General features: G+C 40.1%; 1 protein-coding gene across 2 annotated transcripts in view; it reads left to right on the top strand.

The window, feature by feature from the left end:
- Positions 1-1,520: 1,520 nt before the first annotated feature.
- Positions 1,521-22,589, top strand: part of LOC144972768 (protocadherin beta-5-like) — a 54,193-nt gene continuing 33,124 nt past the window's right edge. The window contains exons 1-3 of one of the 2 annotated variants that reach the window (XM_078914384.1): positions 1,521-1,568; positions 7,833-8,020; positions 9,395-9,454. In XM_078914384.1, the coding sequence (XP_078770510.1) occupies positions 7,948-8,020; positions 9,395-9,454 (133 nt within the window). In that variant the 5' untranslated portion in view covers positions 1,521-1,568; positions 7,833-7,947. The remainder of the gene's footprint in view (positions 1,569-7,832; positions 8,021-9,394; positions 9,455-22,589) is intronic. The other variant, XM_078914383.1, reaches the window with a different exon arrangement.

The following is a 22,589-nucleotide window of genomic DNA, read 5'->3' as shown; positions in this document are numbered from 1 at the left end:
TAATAAAATAGAATAGGGTTAGGTGTGGTGTATTTACATGTTTGTTTTTATGTATTAAGTTAATTAGTTTATGTTTCTTTGCCAGATGGTGTCCATCTTTCTTTACACCATGTGTGTGGAGATGTTTAATATTCAATAAACTTATAAAACACGATAAGATATTCTTCAATGATGTCCTCAAAAGTTAAGTTGTTGGGTTATTTCTGTTGACCAGCAAATTGCGAGGATTGTTCCAGATAAATATAGAACGGAAAAACTTGTGACAAAATTATTGTGATTCTAATTTAACTTACATGATGAGATTTTACAGCATTCGTCTATTTTATAGTGCCATCCTTTTTTTTATCGACGTATCTTTTCCATGGCAACCGTAGGAGGGAAATATACCATTTAGTTAAAACTTTTTATAGGAAGAAGTTCAAGTGAAAGGAAGATAAGGATACATTATATTTTGAGGAAAATAGTTATCAACGTATGAATCTGGCTTCCGTAATATGGTAACTTAGTTTAATGATGCCGGTCTCAATGACTACCGTGCTGCAAAAATGTTGATAAATGTTTGATCGTTGACGAATTAATCGTTTTAAATAGAAATAGAAAGTATTCAAGAAAAATCTAGGTCATATGAAGGTACAAGATAGCTTAGCGACGATAACTTTATTTTGCGGGACAAGATGCCCCTTTTCATTTCGATTGCAATTGTCTTAATCAAGTCCTATTCCACCCTCCACTTTCTCCTGACCTAGCCAATCAAATTACTGTTCTTGTTTGTCAACTATAGTGACATTTAAACACATTATGTTGGTAAAACAGGCGTTCTCGTGCAGACTCGTGCAAAAACGAGTCAGGAGTTGACCGTACCTTTCCCGGGTTGCTAGGCATTTTGAATACCTCTTTTATCCAATCAGTGTTAGAGCCAGCCGATATATAAGCGAGGTGCGGGAAACCAGGGGCAGTTCTTGAAAGTTTCGTCCAGCTTAACAAAGGATGAATAAATAAGTAGAGTTTCTATTTGTGTTTTAAATGTTATTTAGTTTCCGTAATAAAGGTATCATGTTTGTAACCCTTGATCTCCATTTATTTTATCATTACAATTGTCTAGCAGTGAATAACGGGGCTTCTCATTCTTTCTCTTCCCTCTGATCAGACTAGGCACAGTGCAGTGACCTGATCTTCCTCTCCGAGGGAACTTATCAACAAGTTCCCTCTGTCTATCTTTCTTAGTCTTTTCTTTTGTTGCCGTTTTGAGCTATCTGCCTCTCCCAACTCTCGGGAGCGGCGCGAATCGTCACAAGCAAAATTGCGGTTTGAAAAAACAAACAAACAAATTTTTACTGTCGGTAACTTTACAAGGACACGGATAAATAGCAGGTGTATTGGTGGAAACGATGCAAAGATTTAAAAGGTTTAGTGGAATTTCAATTGTTTGAATATACACTTTCATATTTAGTGTGATTTATATTTTACCAAGATTGAAAATTTCCAAAGGCACATTTTGATACTGTTTTGGACGCATCTTTGAGGCGAAATCATAATAGAAGTAAAACATGGTTTCTGCATTTCTTCAGGTGAGTCACCGATTCAAAACCAACCAAAATAATTCGTATATTAATTTCAGCATTTGTCATGCATTCGCTTTTTAACTTTCTGATGTTTGATGCATTTTGAGAGCTCATATGTCATCAGATCGATTGATGAAGCATTAGAGCCGCTTGATAGAAATGGTTAGAATAAATAATTTGATATCTTTATTATGCTCTCACTCTCTCCCCTGTTTGAGAGAAATGTTGCAAGCTCCTAGGGGTAACATATCTTGCAATTAGCATTTTCACCGTGGATCATTTGTTAGGTGTTTATTTATTCAACTTTTCAAAATATGGTAGCATTTTTTAAAAAACCTCTAGAACATACCTTAATAAAATATTAAAAGTCTAGAACAAACCTTGATAAATTAGTGAAAGTTTGAAATGTCCTAAAATGACCATTGTTTTGGTTCTCCGCCATCATTTAGTCGTTGAAGTATTGAAAGGTAGCGCAAAGCAGTCCTAGAGTTGTTTTATTTCTATTAGGGTTAGTTTGAGGTAGGAGGATTGTTTCTTTCTAATAGGGTTTGTTATAATATGTCTTAGTAAAGGTTCTATGATAATTGTTTTCCCTATTAGGATTGGTTAAATGTACTAGGGTTTTGTCTTCTAAGGATTAGTTAAAGGAATACTTGGCTTGTTTTCCTTAGCACGAGGAGCTTGCGCAAGGTCTCCCCTCTGGGATGTTTAGATACCCAATATTATGAAATAAAAGTGACACACAACTCTTGTGTCTATACGATGTTGATTGAAAATATCTAGTGTGTCATGAGTCAAGATGTGACTTGAAATCCGTTTTACCACAGGGACATTCTCTTGGTTATGAGTCGCATTGTTGTCATTGTTACCAGGTGACACATTCTACGGAGACATCATTAATGGCGCTCGGATAACGATATATATAAGATGTTTGAGTAGAATCTGTGACAGAGGTGAAAAGTGTTCGTAACTTTTGTGTCAAAGTGATACTAAGTGGCTAGAAGCATTGGACTGTAAAAAGTAATAAACAATTATGAGTATAACAGCATAAAAAAAGAACGAAATACCAAACACGGAACGTTTCGACATGCAGAATAGAGCGGATTATAAAACGGCGCACTAAATTTGGTGAGCAAAAAATTATGATGAGTAGAATAAAACTAGTTGTCAAGTATAGAAGTTGAAATAAATCCATTTTATCGTTGAAAATAATAATCTAAAGATTTGAAGAATGAACTGTGATCCATTTGAAATGTGGATAGTAATCATGAATTTGAGCTAAGCTTTGCAATGTCTACTTCCAACGATATCGGAAATATCACAAACCTTAGAAACTAAAGATATAAGGAAGACGACAGAGGCAATAGCCTAGTACTAGTAGATTAGTAAAATCCAGTCTGGCGTTGAGACCACGGGGATCTTAAACATCCATTGTTTTAATAAAATGGGTTTCTTGATTGCGGCGAGATATAGTGTCTCTATAGCAGAATTTTGAAACGCAATTGTGAGCGGCTTTGGAGCCGAGACGGCCAGGTAGGTTGAAATATCCAGCCACAGCTTTATCCGGTTTTTTTGTCAGATGCTATGCAAAGCGATCTACCAGTCTTTTCATCGTCTCGCCAACTTAGCAGATGGGGTTCTGTACAAGTAAAGGTCTTGTTATAGTCTAAACACTCTCCAGAAATACAAAGGTCTTGTCTTCACAAAGGAGCTCACACGTCCTACATTTAGGCCTCATGCATCTGCATACTGCAGGTTCATTATCCTGTCAGAGCTCAAGATGGCCACGTACAAGCAAATCTTTTAAGTTCCACAGCCGCATAGCCAGCACAGGCCGGCACTTGTTACCGTGGGTGTGACAATCCCGAGTGTGCAGTCTCTCCCACTTTGCAGATGGAACTTCAGGAAGGCTAATTGGGAGGAATTTAGTTCTTACATCGAGCAGGTCTGCCATGCTATCCTCCAAGAACATAACCAGATTTAACAGGCTTCTGATTAGGAGCGCTCATCGCTTCATTCCAAATGGACAAACGGAAAATCTACACCCCTGCTGGACAGAGGAGTCGGTAAAGCTGTACAAGAAGTACCAGCAGACCCAATCCCGATAGACGACTTCAGTCTCTGGCAGAAGAAAGGAAGCAACGATGGAAAGTCACGACTTTACACACTCTAGCCGCCACGCTTGGTGAAGGCTGCATCCGAATGTGAGGCAGACACAAGAATATATTTCGAGCGCGGTGTCCCCAAACCATACAATTTTGGTCTCGCTACCTGCGGAGGAAGAGTCGGACTGGACATTCCCATTCAGTCCCCGAGAAGTGGGTGCAGCCAATAGCGATGTTAAGAACGGCAAAGCAGCAGGGATAGATGACATATATCCATATATGGTGACGAATCTGGGTCCCAGGGCAAGAATCTAGCTGGCAGAGGCAATGTCTGACGTACCTGCAAAAGGAAAGGTTTGAAAAGTGTGGAAGCACGCTAAAATAGTTGCCATCCTGAAGCCAGGGACACTGGAAAAGGAGGCCGACAGTTACAGACACTTCTGAGCTGCCTGTAAAACTTTTAGAAGCTGTAATACGGACCCGATGGGGGGATAGATGCTGCCCTGCCACACAAATAGGTGGGCACCAGGGAAGGGAGGTGCACCACGGAGCAGGTCATTGTCCTACAGAGCATATTGAAGCAGGGTTCGAAAGGAAAGGGCTAATTGGTGATGTATTAATAGACCTATCAGCGGAGTATGATACAGTTTGGTGCGAAGGGTTAGGCTGGGATATGCGGACGACTGGGCGCTCGTTACTCAAAGTAAAGTGTGGACCCGTCTCCAGAGCGTACTCAGTGAGGACGTCACCAGACTCAAATCCTACTATGACAAGTGGTACCTGAAGATGAACACTTCCAAAAGAGTGGCTATTGCCTTTTACCTATGCAGTGACTGGCACACCCGTACAATGAACGTCCTCGTCAATGAACAGCTTCTCCTATACGAGCCGAATACGAAATACTTAGGGGTTACGCTGGACCGCAGCCTTACCTATCGGGTGCATCTCGAAGGAGTTGCCCGGAAGATAGAGAAACGCAACAGTCTTCCGGAGACGCTGGCGGGATCAACTTGGGGCGCTAGTCAAGCGCTCATGAGTACGCCCGCCTTGGTACTAAGCTGTTCTACCGCTGAGTATTGCGCAGTGTGGGATAGACGCAAAAACGCTGAGAAGGTAGATGTAAAACTTCGCAAGTCTATACACATGGACACTGGCAACAACACCCAGAGAATGGGGCCAGATAATTGCACAATCCAGCCCCCCGTTGTCCGGCTGGAGACGATTACAATCAACTGGCTTAATAAGATCAAAGAGAGAGCGTATATCGACTGGTGCTCTTGTTTTGATCAGAAATAAGTCCCGCCAACCCTTTTACGTAGCTTCCCTGACTTAGAACAGAATTGTGTATACGAGATGGAAGTCAGTTTGGACGAATTCAATCCCTCGAGGGGGCTGGGATGTCGACTCTTAGAACCTAGGGGTAAAGTTGCCAGGCTTCTCCACCAGCAAGATGAGATATTGGGTGGCAGCCAATCGGCTTCTGTCGAGAACCTGCTTAACAGCATGTTCACTTCATTGTGGTCTAGACCCGAAATCCCAGAGCATCTAGTTGAACGCTGCGTTGTGTCGAAGCTTTCGGGCGGGTTTGCGACGGAGCACAAGTTTGTTAATGAGATTGCGTCCTGAATAGATGGTCATAACAGTGTAGTATGAGAATCATTAGAAGCTGCTGCCTTTCGATGGAAAAGTTCTGTGTTGGTCCCTGCTCCGTATAGTTCAGCTATTATTTAAGTTGAGTCTTTACTCACATCGTCCTTTAGAGCCATTCAGTCCATAGAGCCAGAGTATCTAGCTAGAATCGGACAATGGTAATTAATTGCTACCCTTCTGATAGGACGCTAGTCTATCGCAAAGTACTTTCCGCCAGATCTAATTGAGCCAGCTACCCAATCACTGCTGGGTGGACAAGGAGTCAGAAAAAAAATCTCGATTGCAACCGGGATCGATATCGGTCCCTCTCCGTGTGAAGCGAGTGCTCTACCAATTGAGCTATCGGGACCTCCATATCTCATCGTACTCGGGTGAAAAATGATTACATGGCCATTAACACCCTTGTATCTATATGTCGGGAAAAGATATAATTTAACCTATCAGGGGTCATGTCCTGTCCTATTTGTTAAGTTTTGCTGTTGGCTAGGTATATCCCTTTTATAATACTGTGGGTACGTTTAGTGGATAATAAACTATATAAAATATCAAATTAATGTTACAATGCAATAAAACTCACTCGCAAGTTTGTCGTGTGGCTTGATAAAATATTTCATTTAATAAATCCAAGCCATGAAAGAATCCTATGATAATAATTGGTTGTAATGAATGCTCAACTGCTTTCTGTTTGGTTTTGTTGTTGTTGTTGTTGTTGTTGTTGAATGAATGAATGAATGAATTTATATAGCGCCTGGCCTAGATCCACAACGTGCTCAGAGGCGCTTTACAATGCAAATAAAACACAACAATAAATTAATAATTTAAGCATAAAATCTATCATATTGGAATAGCATTAATCAATTTGTAATTTAATTACCACGCACTGTGCTACAAGATGAAAATTTAGGATATCTATAACATGTAGGCCTAATAGAAATGTTAAACATCAAATGGTTTTCTAAAGAGATGTGTTTTAAGTTTCTTTTTAAAGTTTTCAAATGTCGGACTTTTTTTGAGGGATGAAGGCAGTTGGTTCCATAAGACGGGTGCCGACTGGCTAAAAGATCTTTCACTAAAAGACGATCTACAGCGAGGAACCTGGAAGAGATCTTGACCACTGGATCTAAGTTCTCTCTCCGGAACATAGAGATTAACCATGTTTTGTAGGTCTTATTAAAACATTTAAAAGCATAGCATAGAATTTTGAACATAATTCGGCTGTTGGCATGGAGCCAATGCAAATATATTAAAATCGGCGTTACACGCTCTTTCACCCCACAACCAGTCACCATTCTAGCAGCTCTATTTTCCACTTTCTGAAGCTGTCTAATTATGTATTTTGGTGACGATTGTAACAGAGCGTTACAGTAATCTATTCGGTTAAGTATAAATGATGTCATTAATGTTTTGACAGTCTCAGTATCCAAAAGATGTCTAATTCTATAAATTTTATGGAGATGAAGATGACAAATCTGAGCAACTTTACTAACATGATCGTCCATACACAATCGTGAATCTAAATATGCACCTAAATTCCTGACATTTCCACCATTTACAATCTTAATTTGACTACCAGCAATACTCAATGATTCTATTTCTGTTCTTTTCCGGTTATTTCCATAAAAACTTATTATTTCCGTTTTATCCTCGTTTAACTTTAATTTATTTAAAACCATCCAATCTTTTATGTCTTTCACGCACGCCTCCACTCGAGATGCAATGTCCACTCTCGTATTGTTAGTAACAGGGAAATAAATTTGAGTATCGTCGGCATACAAGTGAAAATTCAACTCATACGCCGAGAATATAGCATTTATGGGTGTTCTATACAAGGTATATAAGATTGGCCCCAGGACAGTACCCTGGGGTACCCCAAATTGCAGAACACTAATATCAGAAAGAGAATCTTCAATGGCAACACACTGTGTGCGGTCAGAAAGATAAGATTCAAACCAGTCCAAAACATTATTTTGAATATTAAAATCGGTTTGAAGTCTGTTTAAGAGCAACTTTTGATCAATGGTATCGAATGCGGCACTTAAATCAAGCAGTATGAGCACTGCCGTCTTCTTATCAGCAACATAATTAACAAGATCATCGTGCACGTTGATCAAGTTGTTGTTGCTGTTGTTGTTGTTGGTGGTGGTGGTGGTGGAGGTGGTGTTGCCATCTGGAGAATTAATGACGTTAGCAATATTGTATCAAAAATACTAGTATCTTTAACATTTCACATATCTGGGGTTGGTTTCATATATCTGGGGATCGTAGAAGGGGGCTGTGGTTCCATTCTCAGCACAATTTTTTTTCTTCTAAAGTGTCTTTTGCTTCTCGCACTTCTCTACTCTTTATTTATCATCCTTGCATTTCATTGCAATATTTCTTCTTTCGTATGTATGAACTTGTTTCCATATATTCAGTAATCATTTTTCTCTATTTTTATATGTTTTCTATATTCATCATTCCAGTATATGGAAATTGATTTTGTGATCAAATAATTCTCCTTTGTAACATCAATCAGCACTATAAGAATACCATCAATAAAACACTATATTATACCAAAAGGAAAGATACACAATTTTGTTGTGTAATTGGGAGTGACCAATTGAGGCGCAAACTAGTTCTCAGGCAACAGAATGTCAACGAATTCGTTAAAATGTAGTATCATCTTTATTGGAATTTGGACTCTTGCTATCAACTGCACTTCAGGTATGTATATTATATTTGTCTCTGATAGAAGCAATGTCCGTGGGTACATGAGGTGTCTCGTTCCAAAGTCGATAATCTACCCGAAGTCTATTTTCATAGTTTCAGTTTTATCCATCAATCGAATTGTGATTGTGGTATGAGACCCTCATTTGGACCTGTAGCTCCCTGGTACAAATCCACAGTGGACAGCCGCAACGTTGACTTCTTGGAAAAAGCTCTTCACATCTTTCACCGAATTCCAATGTAAAATGAGAACCCGATGGGTTTATGCGTTGTATCTGTCGAGATAAAAAGACGTAATAGTATCTAACAGGGGTCATGTCCCGACCTTCTTGTTCTGTGTTGCTGTTCAGAACAGGCGGTCATCTTTGTTAGTTATTGTACTACGGTATTGTATTTTGTAAATTTGCATATTATTTTGTGCTCGATGATAAAAAATTAACATTAGATTTAGGGAACAATGTTGATCCCAAACCCTATTTTTAAAAAGAACAGATTAACAAGATTATCATTACTTGATAGTATCAAGAGAGATTTCAAATTACGCCATCATTTTTTAAAAATTCCGGATGAGATTATTATTACTTGATATATCAAGAGAGATTTAAAATTACGTCATCACTTTCTGTTGTGGATATGCTATAATTGCGTAGAATAAATTATACTCGCAATGAAAGTCAAACGTCTAAAGGGACTGAGTATTACGACCTCGCAGATTTTTCTTCGTATCAATTTTTGTCAACGGATGATCGAATCAGCTTGAAATAAAATGGTTTGCAATATTTCTCGCATATATCACTCTTTAAAAAATAGATTTATAATTTTTGGATTCGCCAGTAATTCTGTGCTAAAAATTTTACACGGCTGTTCAGAACAATGTTTATCCCCAACTCTATTTTTAAAATAATTGATTTCAATGCATTATTTAAATGAGCCTCTTAGCGTCGTAGTCCATGGTTCAATTTCTTCAAAACGGCACGGAAGTAATATCGTTCTTACCACGTACATTCTTATCCCGCTTTCAGCTGCTAATGTTAAAGATACTTAAATTCTATTGCTTACACTGTGGCTTACGGCTGAGTTATTTCGGTAATTTCTTGAAAGATTGGATGTGAATTGATTTTCCATGTGATGGGAAAAGAATATGGTAATCCATTTTACCCATTTCATTTATATATGTATCATCAAAGCATGGAGTGAACTCCACCGTAACATTAACATATTTATCCGCTTGTGTAATGGGTGTATCAATCCATTGTCTGTGAGATAAAAATGTATTATATTCGTTTAGTGTAGATATTTTTTTAATCTGCTACATTTATAATTGGTCAATACTTTACATCAATTTTATATTATTTATTTTTACCTCATCAGTTAACAGCCAATGTCACGGACCAAAAGAATTCTACCAAGTTTTGGAAACTGACCCTGCGGGTATGTAAAAGTTAAGACTAAATAAATCATATAGACGACTGGAATAAATCATGTCTTATTGATTGAAATTTATTGAGAATAATTCATTCGGACTCAAAACCAAATACATTCAGATTGGAAGAAAGGATATGTTTTAAAAATATCAAATTAAGAAATTAAGGTGCAGGCATGGGTATAAGATAACGATCTGAACACATGTGTATGAAAGGTACCAGCCAGAGCAAGAAAGAAAAATACAAGAAAATCTTTTTTCAAATAATCAGTCTACATCGAATGGGGATCGAACCTCATACCATCTGATTACGGTAATGGTAGCACGTCTGACTGGTAATCAGAAGGTCTGAGGTTCGATCGCCAGTCGAAGTAGATTGATTTTTGGGATGTTTTTTTTTCTTATATTTTTCTTTCTTGCTCTGGCAGCAGCCTCTTATGGTTCACACTAGTGCGGCGCTGAGGACCGGACCGAGGACCGGTCCCACGGTCTTTTAGCTGTGAACCGTGGTCCAGTCCCAAAGAGGAAGACCGCCGGCGGTCCTCACTTCTTATCACCTTTCAACGGTCTCGCGCCATACTACTTCCCCAGCGATTCGTTGCCTCGGTCCTTTGCCTATCTTCCACCAATCACCACCCATCCCACTTAATTAATCGCACCCACCCCCTTTGCCATACACTAAACGACACAGACGACCATAGAGGCAGACGACCACCTCCCTCCACTCCGCAAACCGCCCTTTCGTGTGTGAGATGGGGGGAACAGGAGGCGCACGCCTTGGACGATTCCATTATACGGGGTAAATTTCAAAATTTACTACACCATAATGATCGCAATGACAATGATCTATGATGAAGGCATGACCCCTCTTCTCTAATGGGTTATTGTTTGAAATGTATGTGACTACTAAAGATGTGTGTGTGTGTGTGTGTGTGTGTGTCGAACCTAGCAAGTTGCAAGTCTGATTTTTTGTTTTCTTTTGTCCATCTCTTGTCGCCACTCCTTTCTATCGCATTGTTGTCATTTAAAATAATACAATAATATTAAAATTTCGTTTGGTGTTTTAACTAATCAAGTAATATGAGTTTCATTAGTTTCTTCCGTCCAAAAAAAACAGTTATAACGTCTGTATTTTTAAAAGGTCCAATAGAATATTTGGGGACCCCGATAGCTCAGTTGATAGAGCACTCTCTTTATACGCAAAGGGCCAGAGATCGATCCCGGGTGCAGTCGATTTTTTTCTGAATCCCTGTCTACTCAGCAATGAATGGGTAGCTGAGTTTGTTAGATCTGGCGAAAAGTCACCATCGACCCTCTTATCACCTCATCCACCCCCTCTTATTATAACTTCACGTCTCTCTCTTACTCTTCAATGCTCGCTGCCCTCTAATGTGTGTGTGTGTGGGGGGGGGGGAGGGGGGGGGTAGGAGTTGCGTGTGTGTATCAACGCCACGAACAACTCGATCAACGCCTTGGGCGATGCCATTATCTCCGTTAATGGGGATAAATTTCAAATTTTATTAAATTATCGAAGTAACAATGAAGTACGGTGAGCAAATAAAGAAGGCATCACCCCTCTTCTCTAATTAGGTTACAATTTGAAATGAGTGTGACTACTCCGTGTGTTTTACTCCTGTAGGCCACGGTTTTCATCGTGTAGCGGTCTTTAACGGTTCAAGAATGAACGGACCGGTCTAGAGACCGGTCCTTGCGGTCTTCATTTCCCAAGGACCGTAGGACCGTGGTCCTTAAGCTTGCCAAGGACCGCCCCGCACTAGTTCACACTACTATGTTATGACGAACGCGTCGGGTAGCATCGTCACAACCTTTCGACTAGATGCTCTGCCGTCTCGGGTTCTTGCCCACAGCGGGGACATATTGGACAGGTAGTAAGACCCCACCGATGTAACGCACTTGCCGTTAGGCAGCTCCTCGACCAAAGCCGATTCGCAGCCACCCAATGTCTCCTCTTACTGGTATCAAAGCCTGGCAACTTCTCACAAGCTTAGAGGAGTGTCGGTCCCCGCCCCCACGAGGGATTGAATTCGTCCAAACCGACTTCCATCTCGTATGTGCAGCTCTGTCCGTAGTCAGGGATTCTGCGTACAAGGGTTGCCGGGACTTATTTCGGCTCGAAACGGGGGCACCGTCCATTATGCGCATCAGAGGGGTATCCCCATTCCCTTTCTCTTTGATCTTACTCAGACAGTTTTCTGTAATCGTCTCCCTCCGGAGGGGCTGGATCGCTGCCATTATCGGGCCCCATTCTCTAGGAGTTGTTGCTAACGTTCCTGACACTATGTGCATCGACTTGCGAAGTTTTACATCCATTTTCTCAACGTTTCTGCTTCTACCTCACATTGGAGAGCAATACTCCGCGGTGGAATAGCATAGTGCTAAGGCGGACGTTCTCAGGAGCGCTTGACTAGCGCCCCAAGTCGATCCCGCCAGCTTCCTCAGAAGACTATTCCGCTTCTCTATCTTCCGGGCAACCCCTTCGAGATGCACCCGATAGGTAAGGCTGCAATCCAAGTTCACCCATAAATATTTTGGATGCTGCCCATATGGGAGTGCCTGGTCCCCGACTAGGACATTCAGTTTGCGGGTGTACCAAGCACTGCATAGGTGAAATGCAGTGGCCACGGTTTTTGAAGTGTTCATCTTCAAGTACTACTTGTCGAAGTAGGATTTGAGTCTGGTGACGTCCTCGCTGATTACGCTCTCGAGACGGGTCCACACTTTACTCTGAGTAACGAGTGCCCAGTCGTCCGCGTATCCCAGCCTTAGGGAAGAAGTGTTCGGCATATCGCTAATGTAAACGTTAAAAAACATTGGCGCAAGTACCGACCCTTGAGCGACCCCATTCTTTAATTTCCTTACTTTGCTCGTGGCGTCTCCCAGCGCGACGTGGAATTGCCTTTCCCCTAAGATTGAAGAGAACAACTTCAAGGTCTTTTTGCACCTTATGATTTTTGCAAGTTTGAGCATCAACCCTTCGCACCAGACCGTATCGTATGCCGCTGATAGGTCTATAAAGACAGCACCTGTTTGCTGTTTTCTCTCGTACCCGTGCTCAATTTGCTCAGTAAAGGCAATGACCTGCTCCGTGGTGCACCTCCCTTCCCTGAAGCCTGCCTGCTCGGGTGGCAGGGCAGCGTCTAGGACCGGCCCCCATCTGTTTAATAGAACACGCTCCAACAATTTGAAAAGACAGCTCAGCAGCAATATGGGTCTGTAACTGTCGGCCTCCTTTGCCGGTTTCCCTGGCTTGAGGATGGCAACTATCTTCGCATGCTTCCACACTTGTGGAAGCTTTCCTTTGCAAGGACGTCAGACATTGCCTCTGCCAGCCAGGCCCGTGCCCTGGGGCCCAGATGCGTCACCATATCGGGATATACACCATCTATCCCTGCTGCTTTGCCGTTCTTCACATCGCTAATGGCTGCACCCACTTCTCGGGGACTGAACGGGGTCGTCCAGTCCGACTCCTCCGCAGGTAGCGAGTCCAAAATCATACGGTACGCCTTGCGGACACCGCGCTAAAAAGCCTGATTAGGGACCCGTTTGCTACGGTTCTTAATGTTCTTGGCAATTGTGTCTGCCTCACACTCCGGTGCAGCCTTCGCGTAATTCCGATCTTGGTCCAATTTCTTTATCATACGCCAAGCGTGGCGGCCGGAGTGTGTAATGTCGAGACTTTCCACGGTCTCCTGCCACCGTTGCTTCCTTCCTCTGCCAGAGACTGAAGTAGTCTATCGGCTACGTCCTGGGACTGGGTCTGCTGGTACTCTCGGTACAGCTCTTCCGACTCTGCTGTCCAGCAAGGGGTGTAGAATTTCCGTTTGCCCCGTGGAATAGAACGTTGAGCGCTCTTAACCAGTAGCCTGCTAAATCTGGTTATATTCTCGGACTTGGGAGGAATGGCAGGGCAAACCTGCTCGATATAGGAACTGAATTCCTCCCAGTCAGCCTTCCTGAAGTTCCATCTGCAAAGTGGGAGAGACTGCACCCTCGGCATTGTCACCCCAGCTGTGACAAGAACCGGCCTGTGCTGGCCATGCGGAAAGTCCCCGAGGACTGTTCGCTTCACCTGCAGCGGTTCACTGTTCGCGCCTTTCGTAACAAGGGTGAGGTCTGGAGTATACTCCTTCTTATGGCGGGTATACCGGAAGGTACCCTTGGCTGTAGGATCGTACACTAGGTGTAGATCATTACAGTCCATCCATGAGCGGAGTTGTCTTCCTGCCTCGTTGCAGTCTCGGTAGCCCCATTCGTGATGGTGGCTATTAAAGTCTCCCAGACAGATGGAAGGATGGCTGACCACCGGTACCGGTGGTGCAATCCAAGTCGCTCTAGGTGGTTTGTAGATATTATGCAAACACAGTCCACCTACTACCACGGAAATTTGGTTCACCCCATTGCTGTCCGTTACGCTCTCAATGACCCTTACCTTCGATGGCTCTTTAGCGTAAACGCTAACCCCTCATTTGAGCCTCGAAGTGTCCTCGCAATGGACCACCGTATAGCCTGGGATCTGGAAGCGGGAAGATTGCGCGCCTGAGTAAAGGTGGGTCTCCTGTAACAGGAGGATGTCTACGCTATGGGCGGCCAGTAGCTTTGATAAAAGCTCATTTTTTGCCATACTCTGGCTCTCGACATTCAGGGACAATATGTGCGTCAGGTCGCTATCCCCGCCGTCGCATTTTCCGATCGGCAGGCCGCGAATGGATTGTGTAGAGGGACGCTTGCTTTTTTTTGAACGTGCCGGGGACCCTGGCGACACGAACGCGGTATTATTTGGCTAGGCGGCAGACCGCTTCGCCATTGACTGAACTGATTTGGAACCTTCATGAACATAGTAGTGTGGCGCCCGGGATAACGGCTGCTATTCGGGCACCGGGTTGGATCAAATTTAGTCACACACCGGGGCGAGCAGCTCATGTGGCTCGTTGGCTCGATACCCGGGATGGTCTCGTGACGGTAAACCGGGGTTTACACCTTTGCCCTCCCTTGTGGCTCAAGCCCCCTCACCAGCTGCAAGGTAAAGATCCACGAGGGGGCTTGCTCTGGCATCTTTCAGTACACACTTGTTCAGATCTCGATATGTTTTCAAGCTCCCCAAAAAAGGCAGACCCAGGGTCTTGTAGGAACTTGCGAGGCAATATGCTCCTTTCAATTCCTATAGTCCGCTTCACAACCCGTGCGCTCGCGTTGACGTGGATATCTTCACAACCCTCTGATGGATTTTTAATGATAATTGGCTAGAACACTAGAATTGTTAGTGACATAAAGCCGATGTTTTTGCATCGGTTACAATACCATACATTAGGACTTTTTCTCTTAACGGTATATAAAAAACGAAGGGTCTGGAATGAGTGAAAATTTTCATGTTTTACAATATAATATTATACACAGTGAATTCTGTTGTGATAACGATCACTAAACTCTTTCAAAGGGGATTACATTTCACGAGATTCACGTGCACTTCTCACTAACATTGCCATCCTGGGTTCAAAATGACACAGCAAATATTACACTTTGTACATACTTGACATAAACAATTGTTACAATCTAATAATTGAAAGCCAGAGGCGTAGCTTCCTGTTGTGATTTCTACATTCACAAAAACTGATAAAAATATGGATTGAACAGGCACACATATTGTCACAAAGAGAAAAATGTAAGCATTTTTTCAGAGAGGCGAATTCTTTTTCATAGCATGCGGTAAATAGCAATATGGTTCACAACCAGGAACTCAGAGGGGAAAGGTCGAATTTATAATATTTTATGTCATTTTAATTATGCATCTCTTGTATTTGAACATTGTGGTTCCTTTGAAAGGTTATAAACAAAACTTACATGGAATCCGGTGTTCAAGAAGGTGTCATTCCGTGATATTTCACATTAATACACTCAAAGCGCCCAAAACCCCTTCCCAGCGAACATAATTTAACAATAGTGAACACGTAGCGTACTCGATGGGTGACCAGTGGGACTTCGAGACATGTCTTGTCCGACCTTTATGAGTTGTCTTGCTCAACAGTTGGTCGGGGATTATGTCGTTGTTAAAGGCATTTCTCCTCGTCCTATTGGAGATGGGTGTAAAACTTCGAGGTCCCCCTGTTTTTTATTTGACATCAATGTGTTTGTCCGAAAATGTATAAGCACCAAAACGAACTGCTTATGTCGTCCTTGTGTCGTGTATTATATGGCAGTTGTCCACCAGGGAAGAGATAAAGTATAAACGTTGTGAAGTAGTAGATAAATACTATCTATTATTAAACTATTTCAAACAACCCAAAATTATTTGCTAAGCGACGTCAGTGGATGCAACTTTGTTATGATTATTTCCCCATGGGAAAGAGAATCAACACACCATGACTGTAAACATTTTAAAGTTTGAGTCATATTTTATTGCAAACGATGAAAAGATCAAAGAAATTTGGCATTGTAAGAAAACTGTTTGGTCAATCGCTATCGGTTTTCAAAATTCGTAATGTCGCTTAAAATATAAGCCCGCATGCAAAATTTCACGGCACCACATTTCGTAACTTTGGAGGAATTTGCAATATTCCGTGCGCACGGGAGTTGGAACGTAATATAGTAAAGTTATCACTCGAGTAATATTGGACAGGCTGAAAATTGCACTTGATGGGAAACTTCGCCGTGCACAAGCTGGATTCAGAAATAACAGATCCTGTACCGATCATATAGCCACACTCATAATTATAATAGAACAGTCTCTCGAGTGGCAATCATCACTTAATATAAATTTTATTGACTTTGAAAAAGCATTCGACAGTATTGTTAGGGATATTATTTGGAAATTACTTCAGCATTAAGGCATATCAGAAACTTATAGAAATCTTATTAAACAAAAATATAATCGAGTAAACTGCCAAGTAATCCATAATGGAAAACTTTCAGATTCCTTTGAAATTACAACTGGAATGAGGCAGGGATGTCTTCTTTCGCCAATAATATTTCTAACAGTAATTGATTGGACAATGCGCAGAACTGTGGGAGATAAAAAGACTGGAATGAAATGAAACCTGACTCAATATCTTAAGGACCTTGACTTTGCCGATGATATTTGTCTATTGTCGCAATCCCATCAGCATTTACGGTCAAAGACAGGCTTGTGAAGGAAGCAGCACAGACTGGTTTACGAATAAACACAAAAAAGCAGAGGTAATGAGACTACTAAACAACAACAAGACATGAAGTGAGTAGAAAAGTGCCAGAAGACAATAGAGAATAAAAATTTTCGCGGCGGTGGTGGGGTTTCAACCTGCGACCTTATTGGTAAGACAACTCCGCCTGGCCGGTGAGAGCGTGACTCTACCGTATGAGCTATCCACGAATACAAAAAATATTCGTATCAAACTGAGGTCATTTTTAGAGCCCTCTCTCACCGACTTCTGGAGACCGCGGGTTCGCCACACAACCATCGCGAAGATAATTGGCCAGCAGTTAAGCTTAATAGCCAATATTCCCAACACTAACATATAACAGAGAAACGATTGAGACATTGAGTATGCTCCGGTATATGGGGTGGATTTTTAATTTAAAAAAGTGAGTGGAGCAGGCACTTATGTTGGTAACAACAAGAGATGAAGTGAGTAGAAAAGTGCCAGAAGACAATAGAGAATAAAAATTTTCGCGGCGGTGGTGGGGTTTGAACCTGCGACCTTATTGGTACGACAACTCCGCCTGGCCGGTGAGAGCGTGACTCTACCGTATGAGCTATCTACGAATACAAAAAATATTCGTATCAAACTCAGGTCATTTCTAGAGCTCTCTCTCTCTCTCTCTCTCATCGACTTCTGGAGACCGCGGGTTTGCCACACAACCATCGCGAAGAGAAATGGGACGAGGTATACAGGACAAGAGACAATGTTCGAATCTGGATGGCCCAATGTGTCAAAGACACGTAAGGAACTGAGTCTAAGCCAAGGTAATCGGTAAAATGGCTATCTATAACACTAACAAAGAGCTGGGTGACGTCAATTTCGTTCAATCTATAGAATGAATGAAGTTTCGTTTCTCAGCTCTTTGCAATAGAGAAGAGAAGTCGTGATATCAAACCACTATTTGTCTTTTGGTCCTAAATCCATGGGAGTGTGTATGTAGCCAGTTTTCGGCGTCCTAACAATGAACAGGTTACAAAAAAGTGGTATATTTCAGTAGCAGGATGTATAGGCAGATTCTTAGGATTACGAGACGTAAAAGAACCATGATGGATAATCTTTATTAGCGACCAGCATATTTATTACTAAAACATGAGATATTATCACTCTGAAACCAGAAGATCCATTACACAAGGTATGTATCCAGCCCTTCAGAAAAATGGTTTTACACTTCCAATAAAAAAAGAACCCTTTTTTTTACATCAGACTTTTCTCCCCTATTGTTTAATCACTATTGTCCCTATGAAAGTAACGGATTTATTATTGTTTTAGACAGTGATATTTGTGGTTAGTTCTCATCAAATTACATCAATCAGATTATAAACGTTCAAGTTTACACATACCAGTTCATAAGAACTTCATGTATTTTCGTGTCTTGGTATATCATGTATAATTTCTATCGGATGTTGTGAGCATCTCTGGGAAACTTTGTCAAAGAATGTATAACCTTCGAAAATGTAGAATATTTATGTTACAGAAAGGCAATATTGCAATTCCCTCTTATTTGTTATAATAACTTTCAGTAAACAATCTGTTGGGGAGGATATGGAGTGAAAGAGAAAACAAAGTTAAATAGCATAATAAATTAATCGACTAAAATAATGAATTGCAAACAGAAGAGCATTGAACAACACTACATACGAGCTGTTGAGAGAGCGTTTATAATATGAATTCACTCTCTTATCATTTCGTAGATTATATTTAGAGACAAAACGTAGAACACACACACACACACAAACATATATATATATATATATATATATATATATATATATATATATATATATATATATATATATATATATATAACATTTCAAGTATAATTATGATCAACTTCTACAATATTGTTTCAAGCGTTAGCTCTCATCAGGGAGTGGAAGTGAAAGTAGATTGTTGTGATTTTCGAATTTTTCTATATTCGTGTTTATAAAAGTTTGTAATTATATAAACAAGAAACAAACACCTTTTATGTAATCACGAACCTCCATAAATCCAAATCTAGAAATATACGAAAAACACAACAATTTACTTTCACTTCCACTTCCTGATGATAGCTAACGCTTGAAACAATATTTTAGAAGTTGATCATAATTATACGTGAAATGTTTTATAAATAGCTCCTTTTATCAAAAAGTTGAGCACTATTATTTCATGGTTTTTGTTTCTATAATTTATATATATACATATATATACAGTGGCGGTTCTAGCCTATTTATAGTGGTCGGGCAAAGATGATTCGGTCATATATATATATATATATATATATATATATATATATATATATATACGCAAATAACTAATGTAATTAACGACATTTAAAAATAAATTATAGTTCATGTTTATGTACCAACCTATTTATAGATTAAATCCATTCGTCGAGTCTTTGATGATGCAAAATGATTGATGATCATGTCGTTAAGTTCAATTTTGGACAACCATTGTTTATGCACGGACATCACAGTGAGCGCATTCAAGCGCTCTTGTCCCATGGTATTCCGCACACATGTTTTGATCCGCTTTAAAGTACTAAATAGCCGTTCACTTTCTGCGGTGGAGACTGGTGTTGTTAACGTAATATTTAACAACGTTGACACCATTGGCAGATCATCCTCGAGGTCTAGTTCAATTATTTCCTTTAAAAGCTGTTGCGAGCTTTCTAGCAGTTGAAATATATTGTTGGAATACACGGTTTCAAGTTCGTTTTCTAATCTCTTTTTGTCTAAAAACGGGTAATACTGGCAGACAAGTTTTATTTTCTCTAAAGGTTTTGATTCCACGTAAGTCAAAAATTTCATAGGGTTCACAAGTGAAAATAAGGATATTTGTTCATATTGAGAAAATCTTTCCTCTATTTGAGTAACTACAATATCACAAGCCTCTTTTGCATGAGCGGTTAAATTGCTTTGAGGTCTTCTTTTTGACTGAGTATCGGTTGAGCAAACAATTTCATTAAAGAGACTGTCAACATCTGATCTTATTTTGAAATATTAGATTTGAAATCTTCAACGCTCTGAATTATATCTGGTCCGGTTATTGTTCTGTTTTGCAGGTATGCAAATAAAATGTTAGCATGGCTAAAAATCCTATTAAAGAGGGTCAAATAAAAATTGAATTCCTCAGTATTCAGGATTCGTTCGAGTCCAACAGCTTCGCGCACCGATATAGCGTCCCAACCGTCTTCAGTCTGAATTTTCCTAAAACATTCAAGTAACTCTTCTTTTAAATCTTGAACACTAGAAAGGCACCTGCTCTGAAAATTCCATCTAGTTTGTGCTGGTCTGGGAAGCCGACTAGAAGTGATTGATCTTAAAAGATCGGCGCGTTTTGGGGAAATTGAAAAGAATGCTGAAAAGCCATCCAATTGGGCAAAAAATATTCTAATCGCTTGAACTGCTGAGCACGCTTGTCTCAATATTAGATTTAATTGATGCGCGTAGCAATGAACGAAATGTGCGTATGGAAACCAATGTTTCATCCGAACGTGCACTCCTGTATTTTTACCACTCATCACATTCGCGCCATCATACGATTGAGCAATCAGTTTGTGTTTTAAATCAAATTGATCTAATTGTGACTTAATGACAATAGAGAGACCCTCTGCTGACCTATCTGTAACAGGAACAAAATTTAAAAATCGCTCATATATTTCGCCATCTTTGCAATATCTTAAAATAATTACAAATTGAGACTGATTGGAAACGTCAGTTGTTTCATCTGCCTGAACAGCAACAAATCGGGCATTTTCTAAATCTTTCTTTAAATCCTCATTGTAGACGTAGAGTACAGAGTCTAAAAGCTCATTTTGAATTATTTTTGATGTGTATTTGTTAACTGTCGCTTGGGATAGATGTTGTGAGAGAATGTTATCTGAACTTGCAAGCAGATGAATAGTGTCAATGAAAATACCTTTGTTCAAAGAACTTTGGCTCTCATCGTGGCCTCTAAGAGGGAGTTCGTGAATCGCGCAATGCTTAAGGCAATCAATGATTTTGGACAATATGTATCGATTTTTCTTCACATCTTCATTGTGTTTTTGGATAGAAAGACTATAGCTTTCACTAATCTGCCGACCGATGTCTGTACTTCCTAAAAATTTGAATTTCACAGCATTGGATATATGTGTTGCACAGGTATTATGTTTTGATAAGCTTTCAGACAAGTGTTTCAAATCATCAAATCCTGTTGTTGACCAGCAAGATTTTCCTTTAAAGAGAACACAGTAAAAACAAAACAATTTCTTTTTTGCAACGCTTACAGTAAGCCATTTAAATTTTTCAAACCAAGATGTTTTAAACTTTCTTTTATCTTTAACAATGATCAAATCACGAGGCTGGTGTGGTCCAAGACGTTTTATCTCCAACTTTTCATTGAATGAAAAAGTAGACGAATTCCGAAGAAAGATGTTGTCAATTTCATTCATAATTCCCCTTAAATATTTCAACCACAAATAATCACATTCACAATGAAATGGCAATACCCGTAGCTTTTAATTATTCCAAAAGCAATCAAAAATGAATCACGAAAGAGGATACAACTAAAAATAAAGTGACAAGACATAATACAACACCTTGACAATACAAGTCCATTTTGTTCACTCGAGAAATTAAAGAGATATTTTAACCCCTCAACGGCGTGATTAATATTCTGTTACATTACTGGTTTTCAGTAGTAGTAACTTTAAAGTTTTAATCGAGACGCAAAAACAGCGATATGACTCGAGTTTCATTCAGAGCTCAAATTGCATCATTTTTGGTGAAAACGATAAAACGTAACATGACGTCAAGTTTGAGTAAATTCGAACTCAATGGTTGATAGGTTTAAAGTGGGGAAATTTAATCGCTTGGTGTTGTGTAGGGGACACCGTAAGAAACACAACTGAGATACTACTGCAGTAATTAAAATGCCAAACATCAAACATTTAAAACAAAGGCAGTTGAGTATCTATGTTTTGGTTATGATAAAAGACGATAATAGCTACCTTCGCCCGGCGGTTTTGGGAGGTTAGAGATGTCAAGGTGACGAGGAATAGTGCTTGTAAAATAAATGATCTTTTTAGTGATAATTGTTATCATTTCTCTTCTCAAACTTAACTTGCAAAAACAACTTGTAAATCAAAGGAGTGGTTGTGATGGTGTTGGTGGTAGATATGGTGGGGGTTAGAATTATTGTACCGGTGGTGGTAGTGGTTGGAATAGTGGTAGAGGTGGTGGTGGTGGTGGAGGAGGAGGAGGAGGAGGAGGAGGAGGCGGTGAGGGAGGATGTAATTATGGTAGTGGTTTTGGTGGTGCTGTTGGTTAGAATGATAGTTGTGGAGACGATGACGGAAATTATATGATGATGTTGATATTGTTTTTATTGCGATTATAGTACTTGTAGTTAATGTTGTTGTTATTCTCAATGATGATGATGATGATGATGATGATGATGATGATGATGAATGATGATGATCATGATGATAATGATAATAATAATAATAATAATAATAAATGTACATTTTTGAAGCGCTTGTGCCGAAGCTTCGAAGCGCTTCACATTGACCATCATTAAAAAAAAATAATTACATACTGCAGTTTCGGACATACGAACAAAAGTTCACACGCATCCAATTACACACACACACTCACACACACACACACACACACACACAATATATATATATATATATATATATATATATATATATATATATATATAGACGCATAATGATGATGATGATGATAATGATAATAATACATGACATTTATAAGGCGCATTTTCATCATTGGGTGATGGTGACAACGACGATGTCGTCGACAATGATGATTACCATACGATATTACAATAAAGACAAAATAATGTCACCAATCTCTCCTCATGCATGCATTCGTTAGACTATCACAATAACGACACTACACTGTTATCCTTGCTCCTTCCCCAACCAACCCCTTGCTTCCGCCTCTTCATCGCGAACTAT

This window comes from Berghia stephanieae, chromosome 5, assembly GCF_034508935.2.
Source record: "Berghia stephanieae isolate SIO BIC M18660-M18661 chromosome 5, UCSD_Bste_1.3, whole genome shotgun sequence".
NCBI lineage: Eukaryota > Metazoa > Mollusca > Gastropoda > Nudibranchia > Aeolidiidae > Berghia > Berghia stephanieae.
This window is presented reverse-complemented; position numbering and strand designations above follow the sequence as displayed.